Raw genomic sequence first — 15077 nt, forward strand, 5'->3', positions numbered from 1 at the left:
TTCCTTAATTTGTGACGAACCGGTAAACCTCTAAACTTCCTTCCGTAGTGCTCCGTGTCACCTTTTGGAGGGGCTTTTAAAGTTGGAACCTTCCTAGCGTGCGCGGTAAACTGTGTATGCGAATTTTATGCGCTTTTAATCGCTGCTATAATTTGTTACACTGCCAGTTGGTGGTGTGGTGACCTTTCAAATATTCACCATGATGTCTACACCACGACGGTCCGCACGGAGAAGCACGTCGTTCTTCAACACACCACTGTCTTCTGCAAAACGGCTCTCCAGTGCGTCTTTTGCGAAGTCTCCTTACACTCCGGGGTTGGTGACAAAGACATCTAAAAAATGCATGCGTTGTCACTGTGTACACATAAAAAACCCGAAGATCAATTTCCATCTCTTAAGCATGATTTTACGCTTCGTTTTCAGAGCGTCGTCATTCAACAGTCTGTCACTAAACAGTTCCGTTCTCGGCGAGACTCCGGATCATGTCGTTGAATGCTTTGGAAACGTTGTCCCGGTCTTCGTCAGCGATGCCCTGGTTTCTGCCGAACGTAACATAATTCTTAACTGTTTGCCGTTGATAATAAAGCGGCGTTATCTCACGCAGCTGGAACAGAAATCAGCGCCAAGATATCGAGCGCAGGATGGGCCTGGCTGGTGTGCGGCAGAAAATTGCTGGTGTGGCAGTACAAAAACGGCACGAGAAACAGAAACGTGAGCCCACCTTCTGTAATCAATAAAGCAACTGCTATCGACAAACGTGGTGATGTAGAATGATCGCGCTCTCCTGATAGTGCCAGGAATTGCTGCTGCCCCCAAGTGACCTGGCCCACCGAGCAGATTTGGCCCTCGTTCTACTGAGAGAGCGAATGGCTCCAGCTGCCATTGCAGTCTCCCCATCGGGTATTGTTCGATATTGGCCCAATGTCGCGCACGAGGGCTCTTCACTCGACACTGTGGCTGATCTCCAGGGTGAAGAATGCTTCTCTCTGACTGACGCGCAGGTGGACTCCCATTTTTTTCCCTGTTAAATTTTTTTTTTTTTCAAGTCCCTTTTACGTCGTTCTAAGTTCCTCTGACTTTTCTCTGTAGCCAATTGGCTGCATCCTGGCCACCACGACAAGCTCTCTGATGCTGATCACGCCACAGACAGTAGATGGACAAGTAAGAGCTTTTTGGTACTTCTTTGTCGAGGTGTTGTATCACCGCTGATATAAATGTAATGTAGCGTGCGAACGATAAAAACAACCTTATTTTGTTGGTAATAGCGCGTATTGTTTTGAGGTGTCTTATATCCCCTTTGTTATATGATTGCAGACGATATTACAGTGCAGTGCTTTGCACGCCCAGCAAAGCCTCCTTCTCGGCATCGGCCGCAGGGTGTCCTCCTTCATCTTCGGAGCTATGCCTGCACAGTCTTCGGAAACTGTAAGCTGCAGTGTCGCATTGTTGAAGACAACACAACACAACAACAACAAGGACAACTACTTTATTTTAATGGTGGTGTTTGGGAAGTTTCATCGCCAGGGGCGATACTCTACCCCCTTGCGGGTGGTAATGTGGTGAAGTGGAATAATGACTCACCTCACGGTGAGGACCCAAGTCCTAGGGTGTCTAAAATGTTTAAAAGTGCTTTTAGGGCAGAGAGTCGGTAAGCTGGAGCTTGGCCATGGACCAAGCCATTTTGACGTATGTAGTGAGAGGGCGAGAGTCCAGCTGACTTAGACACACTCTGAACCTACACACGCCTAATGTATTTAATACGGCTGTTCCATATGATTTTTTCCTCTTTCAGCATCACGTACAAAACAGCGCTTGTCCAACCGGTTGCCTGCTAAATTTTAAAGCCATTACGGGGAGTCGCTGTAGATCGTAGTGAGACCGTGGAATACCGTAATTTCACGTGTATAAGCCGCAGGACCCATTTTCAGGAACATTTTGAAAATTTTCGGGCAGATAAGCAGATAAGCCGTGGACAATGCGACGCGACTGATTTGTGCGACGAAGGAGACCATAGAGAAGGCTATAAACCTTGTGGTCCATATACTCCGTGGTCGGCATGGTGTACAACAAAGGAGGTCAGTTCGAGTGTTCTACCAAGATTGGATTGTTCCCTTGCTGCGTGTTTTTCACAGTTCGACGGGCCAGTGGCCTCCCAGAAGACACAAATCACTGTCACCACTTTCTTTAAAGCTGCTTGGGGGGAAGGCAGCAGGAAGGACAGTCTACTCGAATGTGGACGCGGCCACATTAAAAAATTGTTTATGCATCGGCAGGGCGGTACTGTTCCAGAGATACTGTCTGTCTTTCGCTAAAACTGGCCTATGGGAAAAATACCAGGGAAAAATGGTCATCAGATAAGCCACACCGGTAGATAAGCCGCAGAGCGCCTGTGATAAAAAAAAAAATTGCGCATAAGCCGCGGCTAATCCGCGTGAAATTACGGTAAACTGACATACTTCCATAGTGTGTGCATGGCAGTTGCTCCTCAGACCACGACTTGGCCTGCACGCGTGACACAAACCTTGAGGAGGTGTTACAATATGAGGATGAAGGGATTGTTTCCTTGTCCGCCTGCGCAGGCATTTAGAAACGACCGTGCAGTCTAATTCCCCATCTTCCGTCCCCGCAGAGGCCCCTGGTGAAGGTGCTCGCGGAGCCGCAGGAGGAAGACGACGAGAAGGTCATCTACGTGCTGGTTCGAAACAGTTTGCAGAAGTGGTTGCTCGAAGAGGCCGGCAGGGAAAGGGTGGGGGCTGTCTTGTGCGGGGATAAAGTGTTCCGATTTTATTTAATAAATATGGACACACTTTGCAGCTCTGCTCAGAATGCGACTTAGATCGGCCAATGAAAGAACAGTTCCACGCCGCGTTGTGGGTAAGAAATGCCCTCCCGATATTTTATGTTCACGAGTTTTTATTTGTGTGTTTGTTGCATGTTCCTGACTCTTTTTTTTTTTTTTACTTCTTCTTTTTTGTTTTTTACAAGGAAAGAGAAAATACTCTTCCGTCTCAACTCAAAGCCTGGTGCATCGACATGCAGCTCACAACGTAAGGCGTTCTGTAGATTTGTGCTTGTGAAACTAAAACTGTGTCTCGGTCATTGTTTTTTAAAAAATTCGGATGAAACTGCTTCTAGTCATATGTAGCCCGTAGCGCAGACACGAGAAACATCCCGACCTGGGTGGCTTTTTCAGGGATGGTGTCATGGTTTTGATGGCTGCCCTCAATCCGCAAGTGTCACAGCAGCTGCACTTTGCTCTGGGTACGGTGGTCATATTCACTTCCTCCCGTTGTTGCTAGTCTTCAAATTGTTAGAGAATTTTAGAAAATCGTGAGTGGCTCCCAACCCCCTACGTGTCTCGTGAATGGGATACGGACTTTCTTCCAGCGTGTTTTAGTGCAACAGACACCAACCAAATGGTACAACTCTGATTACGTTATCATGGCAACACTCATTCTGTGGATATAACTTCCCCCAAAGCACATTTTGAGACAGTTTTGTCCAGAAATTCAAAAACATTCTTCGTACCATACAGAAAAGGCTTCTACATGATTTCCACTTGGTTAGTATATGACTCTGATTGGGTGGGCAGATTCTTGTTTTTGGACAGTCCCATCCGATTACATTTTGTGCCTTGTTTCGATGTCATCCTGCACCATGATGTTCATAATACGCTCTCTTAATGGATTCGACAGGAGTTATTGACACCCATTCTCCCACTTCCGCATCGAGCAACAAGCCCTGCAACTTCGAGTTGTTCTCTGTACTCAAGTTTGTGGAACAGTACACCGTAAGTCCACTACAAACATTCCATTTCTCTCGTATGCTACAACATTTTTCGCATTCTAGAATCAAACGTGACATGATCCAAGCTTGTTTGCAGGAACGGGACGAAGAAAGTCTTTTGAGCTACAAGTTTGTGCTGCCATCTGTGAATCGTCGGTCGAGTTACGTGTACAACAGCAGTAGGGTCTTCTGCATTGGGTGTAAGTTTCCGCTGGAGTAATCCACATCCACAGCATACTTACAGCACTTCCCTCGCATGACATGTAATCAATAGAGCCTGAAGTTTTAGGCTTTAACCCGATTCTTCCCCAAATTTGCACCCCCGAATTGAAGGTTGCCTCTTTAGGGTGAAATCCGATTTTCACTCAGCAAATTGCCTTCATTGAGACTGAGGTGTAGGAATGCCCACTAACTTGTTTGGCAGCAACTGCAGTTACATCACCGTTCGTACAAAACCAGTACTTGAGTTAGCTTGAGTAACTGAGCTCGATTTCTCCCCAAATTTAGCTTACTGGAAGTTACTTTCACCCGAATTCGCATGAATTTAGAGCGCACATTTATTCACACGAATTTTTACCCTCCATATTTAGAAAAAATATTTCCCGAAAACTTCTGGCTATAGTAATAAAAGTTTCACGAGAAATGTCATTTATTTTACAGCTTTTGACGGTTCGAGCGACATGGACATAATCGATTTCAAGCACGACAGGATTCTGGGTGCAGGTGCGATCTCGCGGGACTAGCGTCTCTAAACGGAGTAGTTGGCATTGACAAACAGACGCAGAACGGAGGCGACAGCAAAACTGCAGGCTCACATGGGTGACCGCGCAACAGTTCTGCTGTCGCCTGCGTTCTGTGTCTGTTTGTGCTGCGTTTACCAGATGTTCTAAGTACCGTGTTTTCCACGAACCTTCGTGCAGGTTCTTACGAAGGAACTCCGCTCTTCCACTCTTTCACAAACGGAATTGTTTGCGTGCGTTCAATTCACGCACCCGCTCATGACATCAGGTACGTGTAAGAAAGAACAGTGCAACAGTCTAGATGTATGTTCCATTTTGCAGCGCTACTCCAGAGATATTGATGCAGGAACCAGTTGCTGCAGACCCAGAAGTACGGATTTTTATTTTTAGTTCACCCTTTTCTTCTTTCTTCTCCTCTATCTTGATTGATTGACCTCGTGCGTGATGTTGACCTAATTTTCTCACAGAGCGAGACTGTTGAGGAAAAGCGATACAGCAAGTTGAGGAGCGCCTTTGTCCTGTTCTGTCGGAGCGAGTTGGTACGTGAGATAACACCAATGATAAGTAACAAAATCTGAGAATATGTTGTCGTATATGTAAGCTCCTGTCAAATACTCATTCAGCTCAAGAGTGAAGCCATCATCGATGAGATGTTTCCATCTGGCGAGGGCAATGCAGCGCTCGACCAAAGCGTGGCCACCCTGAGCGAGAGGTTGATCGACGACATTCCAGTTTCCGATCCGCGGTGGAGTCAGTCCGGACATGCCGGTTAGGGCACTGATTTCTGCCTCCCCGAGTTTGCTCGCTGAAGTGTTGGACCTTCATTGCGTTTCTCTTTGTTTTTTAACAGTGGCGCCATCTACTATGTCAGTGATAATCCACCATCAACTTGAAGACAAGCTTCAGGCTCATAAGCTTCTGCTGAATTTTCTCAAAGGTGTCGGACTGTGGGGCAGGGTGGGTATCGTAAAAAGGAACACTCCAGCAAATGCATTGAACCAGTTAGTTATGTGTGCTCCAAAATACAGCCATTATATTTGATGTTCTTACTGCGGGGAGCACACACACAGAGACTCAGAACGCTAATTAACTTCCCAGTTAAAATTTAAGCTAATGAATTTTCTTTTAATTTAAAATGTGGACACTTCCCTAATTACAGAGTTATTGGTTACCACCGATAGAATGGAAAGTAACTGTTCTGAGGCCGAAACATATTTCAATTGACTGCCAATAGCTTGACAATGCACTGTAAGGACATAATAATAAAGTTAATTAGCATTAATTTTCAATTAAGTCACCATTATCGGTGTAACGAGGACAACAACAACTTTATTTTAATGATGATGATTGCGGAGTTTCAACATAATAATATACGCGGAATAAGAACGTAAGTTAGCACAGAGTACCGTATTTGTTTTCTCTTTCGTTTCTCTCTTTGTTGCATGCTCCACAGTGACAACTCTTTGGAGCGTCACACGATCATGATATCTCTAAATGTCCATCTATATTCCCGTAGCTGCGTACCATCACTGTCCGCGGGACGCCCATGGCAACCAGGCTGCTTCTCAAGGAGCATGCAGAAAAACTGGTGGCTGCAATGCAACTGCGGTCCTTGCAAGTGCAGTAAGACATGGTTTCGCTACGAACAGTCCTCTGCGTAAAGCTGCTTTTGTGTCTCTGGGACAGCATTTGTTCTTTATTTCCAGGCACATGGCACTCGTTGATGCCTGCATAAAACGGACGATTCAGGACCGTACCCTAATGCCGACGGGAAAGCTCACGGCGACGGATCATTTCTTCCAGATGGTAAGCACTCGATTCGACAAAACTTGATGTAACTTCTCTCGAGGCTGGCCATATACTGCACTTTCCATTTAGTGCACATCGTGAATGCACTTTTCATGCTTTCTCTTCTGTACCAATAGAGCCTTCTGTTTTGTGGTTAAATGCGGAAAAGCCTGTACCCCAGTGGATACCTCATAAAAGCGGATACCCCATTTTTGTGCACCCTCCAAAAGCTAGGGCGTGAAGAGCAGGCTCGCGTACAAAACTCTGAGTACGAACGTAACCACTTAACGGTAGGAGTGTCAAACACTCGCGCTCCGGAGCAGCCACTTAACGCGCCCATTGTCTCAAAAAGAAAAGGATTCACGTTCAGTATAAGATGTTGGTGGTGCCTCCGCCAAGTTGGTGACAGCATGTGTACTTGGAACCAACTTAGAAGTGCCACTCTGGATTAGATTTTCGGAGTCCTACGTAATTCATGCCGTTTCTTAGGATAGTGCTCCTTTTATTTCATTTAATATACCTGAAGGACCCATATGGGTAAATGGGTTTATGGGTTTATATAGGTTTCTGGCCTGGACAGCATATTTCCTGCATTCCTAGACGAAGAAGAAGAGCAGCTTAAAAAAGACTGCTCGCCAAAAGAAGAGTTCACGCTCATCACAACCGTCAACAACATCTTTGTGGTGAGACTCTTTTTAAGAGACTTTTGCATTTGTCGGTACGTTAGGATGATCGGCAGATCTTCTATGTGACGTCTTGCCGTTGCAACATATGGGGGAGTCACCGTGATGCTATTACACCTCTTATGCCTGTGGCTTTGATGGAGCAAAACAGCTCAGCGACACAAATACATCCAAGTGAAATCAGGATAGATGGATGCCGCTATAGGGGTTGCGACACTTCACCTCTAGTATTGTCGGATATTTTTAAAAGACGGTTACAGGCATTGATGTGAACCTGCATACTAATTTGAGCATAAAAGGTACAAGGGGACAAACAAACAAACTTACAAGACAGGACGAGACTCAGATCTTGTCCCGTGCTGCACATTTGTTTGTTTGTCCCCTTGTCTTCACTCCAAACCCGGGCGTATGTTGCCCGCTGCATTCTAAGTTTCGCAGCAAAGGGAGACGAAATAAACCCATAAAAAAATAAAAGAAAGAAAAAAAGGAACATTATTGTAATGATGATGATGATTGGGGAGTTTCATTGCCAGGGGTGATACTCTACCCCATTGGAACAATGAGTCGCCTCGTGGCGAATCAAAAGTGAAGCGATGCATTCTACGTTTGCTATGGCACGTGGACAAGTTGAAGATCTGGGCCCTGGTGTTGGTTTGTGTCTTTGTATCTCCTCCTTGTCTTACTTGTATATCTTTACACGCAGAAAGTCCTTCAAGACGCATGCCTGTTTCGGGACAAGGAACGTTTTGCTTACGAGGCGGAACAGGAGACGAACGTGGAATATTTTCCCTGGACAGCCTTTGCGGCAGATACGCTCACAAAACAGGTATGTATGCGGAACAATGCAATTTTTAAACACCTACACCAGTTCTCCTCTTTATAAGCTGCAAACATGTAAACGTTCCACCCCAGAGATATACTCAAGAAAATGGCCGTTGACAATGTACAGAAGTGAGCAGCTGTTACTTTTCCTGTACTTTACAGAAAATAAGCTCCATAATTTAATGTTGTCTAGCATCCTGTACGCTAGGAGTTTTGATGTGTAATTAATTTGTAGGGTTTTCGTTCGTCAGTAGTTGGGGTATGCTTGTCGGAGGTTTCAATTTCTGCAAAATTTTGACTTTTGGGGAGATACCGTTTGGAGACCATCCAGAAAATTTGTAATTTTCTGCTAATTGAGGGCTCCATTGTATGCCTCCCAATTTTTGACAAATGAAAACTCCAAGGAGTCAGAACCATCATAATGGTTTACACCACGGCGTTAACATGGTGAACCATGGAGGTTTGCACGCACGAGAAGTCCAGTGTGAAGCCACTGGTCCAGCACTAACAGACCATCCATCCATCCATCCATATTCAAGCACGCCCTGACTGTGTCGAACGCTGTCCCGTTGGCGGATGACGCCCCTTCCAGAGGCCAAGTATTCCAGCAGCTGACTGACCTGGCAGACCTAATCCTCCACGGCTACAAGGTCCGTCTGGACTCTCTCTCGCACAACAGCATGGCGTACGAAGCCCTGGAACTCAAGTACCAGCAGGATCGCACCAGACTGATAGCACCTCTAGGTTAGAGAGCCTTTCAGCAAGAATTCTCCTCATCTTATGAACTGAAACGCCTTTGATAATCAGCTTATCGTTCCTTTTCTCGGAGTATGTTACTTTTGTCATTTAGACCCGTGGAGGTAACCTTTAAATGGACTGTCTCGTAGATCATGACCTACTCAGAACATTCCATTCTCTGTTGTTGACAATGCAGATTATTTTTCCCCAAGAGGCAGCGGTTATGTGAAGTGCAAAACTTTAAAGATGCCATTACCTTGACATCAACACAAAAGGAACAGGATTAATCCGTCGCATCATTCGTGATTTATGAGCAAAAGAAACGGCAATTTAGGCTATCCCTCTCCTCCTCAAGAAGGCCGACAATGCGAGGCGGGCTCTTGTTGGTCTCCTCGAACGATTTGTCCAATAATCGCGGGTGACCATCTGAAGAGACCAATCCAAGACTTCTCCGAGAGAGGGGGGGAAAGCGTACATGGTGGTTTCTTTCACTCATAAACCTAGAACGACACAACGGATTAATCCTGTTCCTTTTGTATTGATGTCAATGTAACGTCATCTTCCATTCCATGAGGAGAAATTTTTGTATTTCATGCCTCCTTTGAGTAAAGAAATTAAATTAGTAAGAGCCTCCCACCGGCTGTGCTGGCAACAACATCTGCTACGTCTCCCTGAACAATTCTATGGGAGTCTACAAAAGAAAGTTTAGAGCTCTCTTGGGCTGCCTAAAAGAGATGACCCCTAAACTGTAGCAAGTAGGGTGGCTATGATCCTTCAGTGTCCCCTCCTCAAAAAGCACAGGGGATAAACAAAGACAATCGCTTCAGTGAATTTTATGGAAAACTTGGAGTATGAAGAACCGGCACATGCCATATATTTCGAGATTGAAGTTTTCGGGAAATATTCTTTTCTTAATTCGGGGGGGTGAATATCGGGTAAATGAACGTGTGCTCTAAATTAATGCGAATTCGGGTGAAAAACTTCCAGTATGCTTAGTTTGGAGCGAAATCGGGCTTAGTTACGCAAACTAACCGTATTGGTTTGATATAAGTGGTGACGTAACTGCCATCTGCTGCCAAACAAATTAGTGTGCATTCCTACAGACATCTCGGTGTGGGGAACTTGACGGGTAAAAATCGGGTTTCACCCTAAAGAGGCAACCTTCATTCGGGTTAAACTCTAAAACTTCGGGCTCCAGCATTATTCAGAGTGGCTGTGGCGTACGCGTCGGTTGACTGATGTGTACAAATCCGTCCCCTTTAAATCGCTGCTATTTACTTTTCCTCTACGGCGCGATATATTTTTGGCTCTGACATAATTGAACCTCTGTATGCAATAAGGGGATAAGTCGAAAAATCCCAAAATGAGAAAAGGGGCCTGATATGATTGTCCGTCCCATTGACACACACGCATTTCCCGTGTTTTACGATGCTGTAGCGGGCCAACAAATCACAATAATGTCCTAAGTTTTCATTGGCAGGTGCATTCTGGTATGTAGATGTCATTGCAACAAAAATAGTAAAAAGGGGATAAGTCGACTTATCCCCTTATTGCATACAGAAGTTCAATTACAGTTTTTCTGCTATACTATACTTGTAAAGTGTCTCCATGCAGTAAAAGCGAGCCAGTACGAACGGGCCACGGCACTCGCCGAGAAGTACTACGACTTCGGCTCCCTGGTGGAGATATGTGAGGCGACCGATAACCAGACAAGGTTACGAGGCTACATGACCAACTTCGCCGGACAGGTACGCAGCTGCGATACTTGGACATCTTGTTGCTAATAGACGCGTATCTTGCAGGATTTTCCCGAATTTGTCTTCAAGTGGTATCTGGATAAAGGTGAGACCCCACTCTCTTTATCATTGTAATCATGAAAGCGAAGACCGTATCTAACAGTGTCATAATCAGAAACAACTGGAGGAGACCGGCTTGCGCATTTTTACCGTGGAAGTCCGTTTGTAGTATAGTACTTGCATATTCGGTGCCTGTTTTGTGCACCTTTCAGCTTAAATGTGGAAGCAGAGTTCCGATGATTTCTCTGTCTGTCGACGAAAACTTTGCATGCAGTCTGAACAAGTATTTTAATTTGTACGTATATTTATTTCGTTTCATACGGATGTGAGGGACAGGTGATAAAGGGGGAGAATCCGTGACAGGGCATATGAACCCCTTACAGCAGTCCAGCAGGAATCATACCATTAAATGACATAGGACTGATTTTTATAAAGATTCAATCAATTCCTTCATCAAGAGTTAGAAGTGCAATGTGACCAGAAAGAAATGCAGTGTCTTTCGGATTTCTGGAGAATGTGGAAGTAAGCGGTGCTTCGAATACAACCAAAATAAACGAAAATAATTCACCATTTGAAGGGCACACGGGAAAATTGCTGCAACAGCCAGTGGCGTATCACGGAGACCTAAGTAGGTTCCTCAGGGGCCATGACACTTTAAGCTGGCTTCACAACATTCAAACGGGAGATTTGAGCTCTGCGGCAAAGACCCTCAAGAACCTGGGTCTCCAAGAAGAGAGGCACCTTTCCAAGAAAAAGGTACAACCGTTTCTGACATTCTTGGTATTACAGTACAGTCGAGGCAGTTTATAACAACCGGCTTTGGGAGGGTCAGTTTGGAACATACTGTATTTACTCACGTATAGAATTCATCATATTTTTCACCTAAATTCTAAGCTCTTAAGCTCTAAGCTAAGTTAGCTGTTAGCTTAGCTCTCTTGGTAGAGCCCTGGACCGGCACTTCAGAAGATGTGGGTTCGAGTCCTGCAGCTGGCTAACCTTTCCAGTGACTTGCTTCTTTCATTGTGCTTAGGCACTTGATGCTTGTGTGTTGTTTTGTCCTTTCTTCCGTGTTCCAGCCATAGAACATCAATTTTCGTCGTGTTCGACTGATATATTCATCGTCAGACAGTTTTTCTGCGGAAAAATAGACGTTTTTGCGTAGAACTGCTGTACTTGATGAGTGTGATGTTGAGACAGTGAAGAGGTGGTTGATTGCACCAGATTTTGTGGAATAGAAAAATGGCGTGACACAAAAAAAGAGCCCATATAAATTTAACACGGTGAATAGCGCACGGGTGCAGTATTTAGAGAAAAATGAAAGAACAGTTAGAAAAAGCATTCTGTGACAGTGCTAAAGTTAAGCGCTTTTATTGCAGACACTCCTGAGTCTCAGCAAACTGGCGTCGCTAGCAAGCGAAGAACCGTTCCAAGTCCGAAACGCCAACGTGGAGAGTAAGAAGAGCTTGTGCTTTCTTTCTTTTTTTCGTTAATTAACGTTGACTGATTGATTGATTGATGTCTGTTTCCTACAGATGTGAGCAGGGAACACGATCTTATTATGTACCAGGAAACTTTGCCAGCTTCATTACTGGAGGTATCATTCTTTTTCTTTTTTTGTGCGTTACTACGCTATTTCTATGGGAAGTGTCGTGAGAGTCAAGGCAAAAGTTTGCCCTAAGCAAGAAACCATACTCTTCCTGCAAAGTTTAACAAATTCATCAGAATAATGCGACTCGGATAAATTCATCATAAGCTGCGACTGAAATCAAAAGTTGCCAGAGTAGCAGCAAACTGTGTGACCCGTAATCATATGACAGGGGGCATGAGCTGAAGTATTGAAAGCATGGGTGGGGAAAGACTTCACCCTGCTGACTATGCGTCAGAACTTATCTGATCAAACACCCAACCTTAGGCTAGACAGGGGAGAAACGCATTACTGTAACGTGCCAATATTTGTATTTACACGTACTTAAGCACGTTACACACTTTTTCAGGCTTACTGTATGGATCCAGACGACATGCGGGTCTTGACGCCGGAAGAAATGATACAGGTCCGTATGACTCACCACTATCTCGGAGGGGGAAAAAAACAAAACACAAATCTCTTTTCGCAGATGTACACCAGCGAAGATAACGTGAATGCCGACGAGTATGACTTCATGAAAGCGCTAGAGCTCATAGATTTCCTGACCGCCGACTCATCGCGCATGGAAGAACTGCGCCTGCAGATTTGGTGTCAAGCCATCCTGCGTGACCAGTACGTTAGGCCTAATGCATTTCTTTCCAAGGCAAACGGTGACGTTTCATTACCGAGTATTAACGGTGACAGTGGGTAGGATGATGGCATGCAGGAGACAATGAGCTGCAAACGGGACTATCTTTCGTGCGGTTTTGATGGTAGTCCCAACTCTCAGGTCTTCGCCATACGAAGTATCGGCAGTCCCCTGATTTGTAATGTTTTACAGTCAAACTCCTTTATAGCGAACACCTTTTTAACGAAAATACCACTACAGCAAATTTTTTTTGCGGTCCCGCTGGAGCCTCTAGGTCCAATAATAGACATCCTTTTTAATGAAAATACCTTTACTGCGAATTTTTTTTGCTGTCCCTTGAGTTTCATTGTAAAGGAGTTCGACTGTACACAGATCTAAGCACAGATCTAAGATCATGTGTAGCAAGCACTGAACATATCTGTACACAATGTGTCTTTTTCTTTCTTTTTTTAATCATTCACAGTTTTTTTTTATATAAGAAGATATGGAAGCAGCACAGATATAGTGGAGTTACACGGCAAGGCGGACTTCATCTCGAAGAGAGTATGTAACTACAAGATGACTGATTACCTAAAATTCGTTAAGTGTTCAATTAGTGAATTTTGGGCAAAAGCGAGATAGCAGAGCAGGAAACAATCCTCGTTGAAAGCCATTTTATTTTTAAAAAATCCCGAAAAGATCAGCACCTCCACCAATCATCTCCATAGCTCCAAAACGTGTGGCCCTCTGACGTGGAATGTCTTCCCTGCGTTCCCAGTCGGCGCGGTTTCGACTCATCTGCTTATCAAAATTTGCCGATAGATATTTCAACGCACGTGCACGTTTCAGGATTTTAAAAAAAATTTAATGCTCCTTCAATTTCGACGAGGATTGCCTCCCATTGTGCTATCTCACTTTTGCCCGAAATCCTCTAATTGAAGAGTAATTTATTGAACCTCAGGTAACTGGTGATACTCTCTTCAACATGATGTCCGCATATGTATCTTTCATGTCAATCTTCATCCTGCTTTCTACCGACATATTTTCCTGGTCTTCTCACTGAAAGAGACCCGCACTGAGTGTGCTGCAGTGACTCTAGTGCTGAGTGTACTGAACACTTGCGGAAAAATAATGCTAACATTATATCTTGACGTATTACACAAATAGTAACTCTCGCTTCGCAACATTTTGGTCAGTTTGAAATCGAACCCCTTTATCATTGCCTGTTGGTGCCCCCTTGCGTTTCTACTATACTGTTGTTTATCGCGACTGTGAGTGACACTTTAATCACAAATTCTCGCAGATGGGAAGACCTTGACACAGACAACCCGATCGAAACTATGAAATCGCTCCTGTTCTACAGAGTGATCGAACTTGCATTTTCACAAGGTATATCGAACTTTCTAAATTGATCTTTTTTTAATACTGCGTGACACTTTCGGCATTTTTTTTCGCTGTCAATTTTAGGCGCAAGTCTACAAGAATTCCTGCCGTCCATGAACGACCTTCTGACAGCAGGCCAGTTAGAAACCCTGTCCGACAACGACAGCTTCAAATTTCTTCTTAGAGCTGGTTACGAACACATCCAGCGTCTCATTTCTTGAGTGGTTCCATTGATCCCCAGGCATGTCCTTCTTTTATAAACTGTGTACATAGCAAATACGATGCACGATTATATTAATAAAAATTCGTTTCTCACATTCCTGGTGTGAATAGAAATGAAAATGAGAAAGGAGGACCATGAGGTGCTTTCTTTAACACATTTTATCTTATTCTTCTCAATACATTTCATTGTCTTACGATTTTGTTACTGCGACAGAATCAGATGCGGTGCCAACGATGCTTAAACGGACGCTTTTCGCGAATATAAAATCTAGAGTCAACATTGGATAAAGACGACAAATTAAAGTTCGTATACTTAGTCCGTATACAATCGAGTCTAAACGTTTTAAATCTGTTTATTCGACAGACTGAGTTCTGTTACATATTTGAATACGCCGTGTCCATGTTCAAAATTGGACATCCGTTTGAGACGACGTCTGCGGAAGCCGTACCTTGTCGTAGCAGACACCTTGCAGGAAATTCCACTTTCACAAAGCACCCAATGAACCACACGTAGTAATCCTTCAATGAACTCCTCGTATGGTTTCTAGGAAGAACGAATTAGCATGCGGACGTAATGTTGCGAAGTCTTGCAAATAACTACTTCCGCTGACCTTCCCCTACAAATGCGGCTGAGAAAAACACCAGCTTTTCGCGGAAATGGAATCTCTCTCCTCTCCAATTCGCCCAACGGCGTTCCTGGTACCGTGGTTACCAACATAAGCCCTTCCCTCTTTGCTCCGAAACCTGTGACGAAAAACGTGATTCATACCTTACCTTATATGGTCATGACAGCAATATTGACCATTTTTCTCTCTTTAATCTTCCGGATTTCATTTATTCCCACATAAAAGTTGGTGAATACCGACT

The 15077-nt window shown here is 44.4% G+C and overlaps 1 protein-coding gene across 1 annotated transcript; it reads left to right on the forward strand.

Annotated features, from left to right (window-relative positions):
* Positions 1–49: 49 nt before the first annotated feature.
* Positions 50–14305, forward strand: LOC135397313 (nuclear pore complex protein Nup133-like). The gene is made up of 32 exons (XM_064628808.1): positions 50–315; positions 424–548; positions 605–711; positions 792–1001; positions 1090–1161; positions 1315–1425; positions 2630–2746; positions 2815–2874; positions 2986–3047; positions 3194–3261; positions 3696–3790; positions 3884–3986; positions 4447–4509; positions 4707–4794; positions 4848–4896; positions 4994–5065; positions 5150–5294; positions 5377–5483; positions 6043–6149; positions 6233–6332; positions 6878–6997; positions 7701–7823; positions 8359–8563; positions 10172–10305; positions 10360–10399; positions 10931–11109; positions 11730–11805; positions 11886–11947; positions 12348–12404; positions 12468–12610; positions 13909–13994; positions 14073–14305. The coding sequence occupies exons 1-32, from the start codon at positions 200–202 to the stop codon at positions 14207–14209; spliced, it is 3339 nt and encodes a 1112-aa protein (XP_064484878.1). The 5' UTR covers positions 50–199; the 3' UTR covers positions 14210–14305.
* Positions 14306–15077: the final 772 nt, after the last annotated feature.

This window comes from Ornithodoros turicata, chromosome 6 (genome assembly GCF_037126465.1).
Source record: "Ornithodoros turicata isolate Travis chromosome 6, ASM3712646v1, whole genome shotgun sequence".
Taxonomy (NCBI): Eukaryota; Metazoa; Arthropoda; class Arachnida; order Ixodida; family Argasidae; genus Ornithodoros; species Ornithodoros turicata.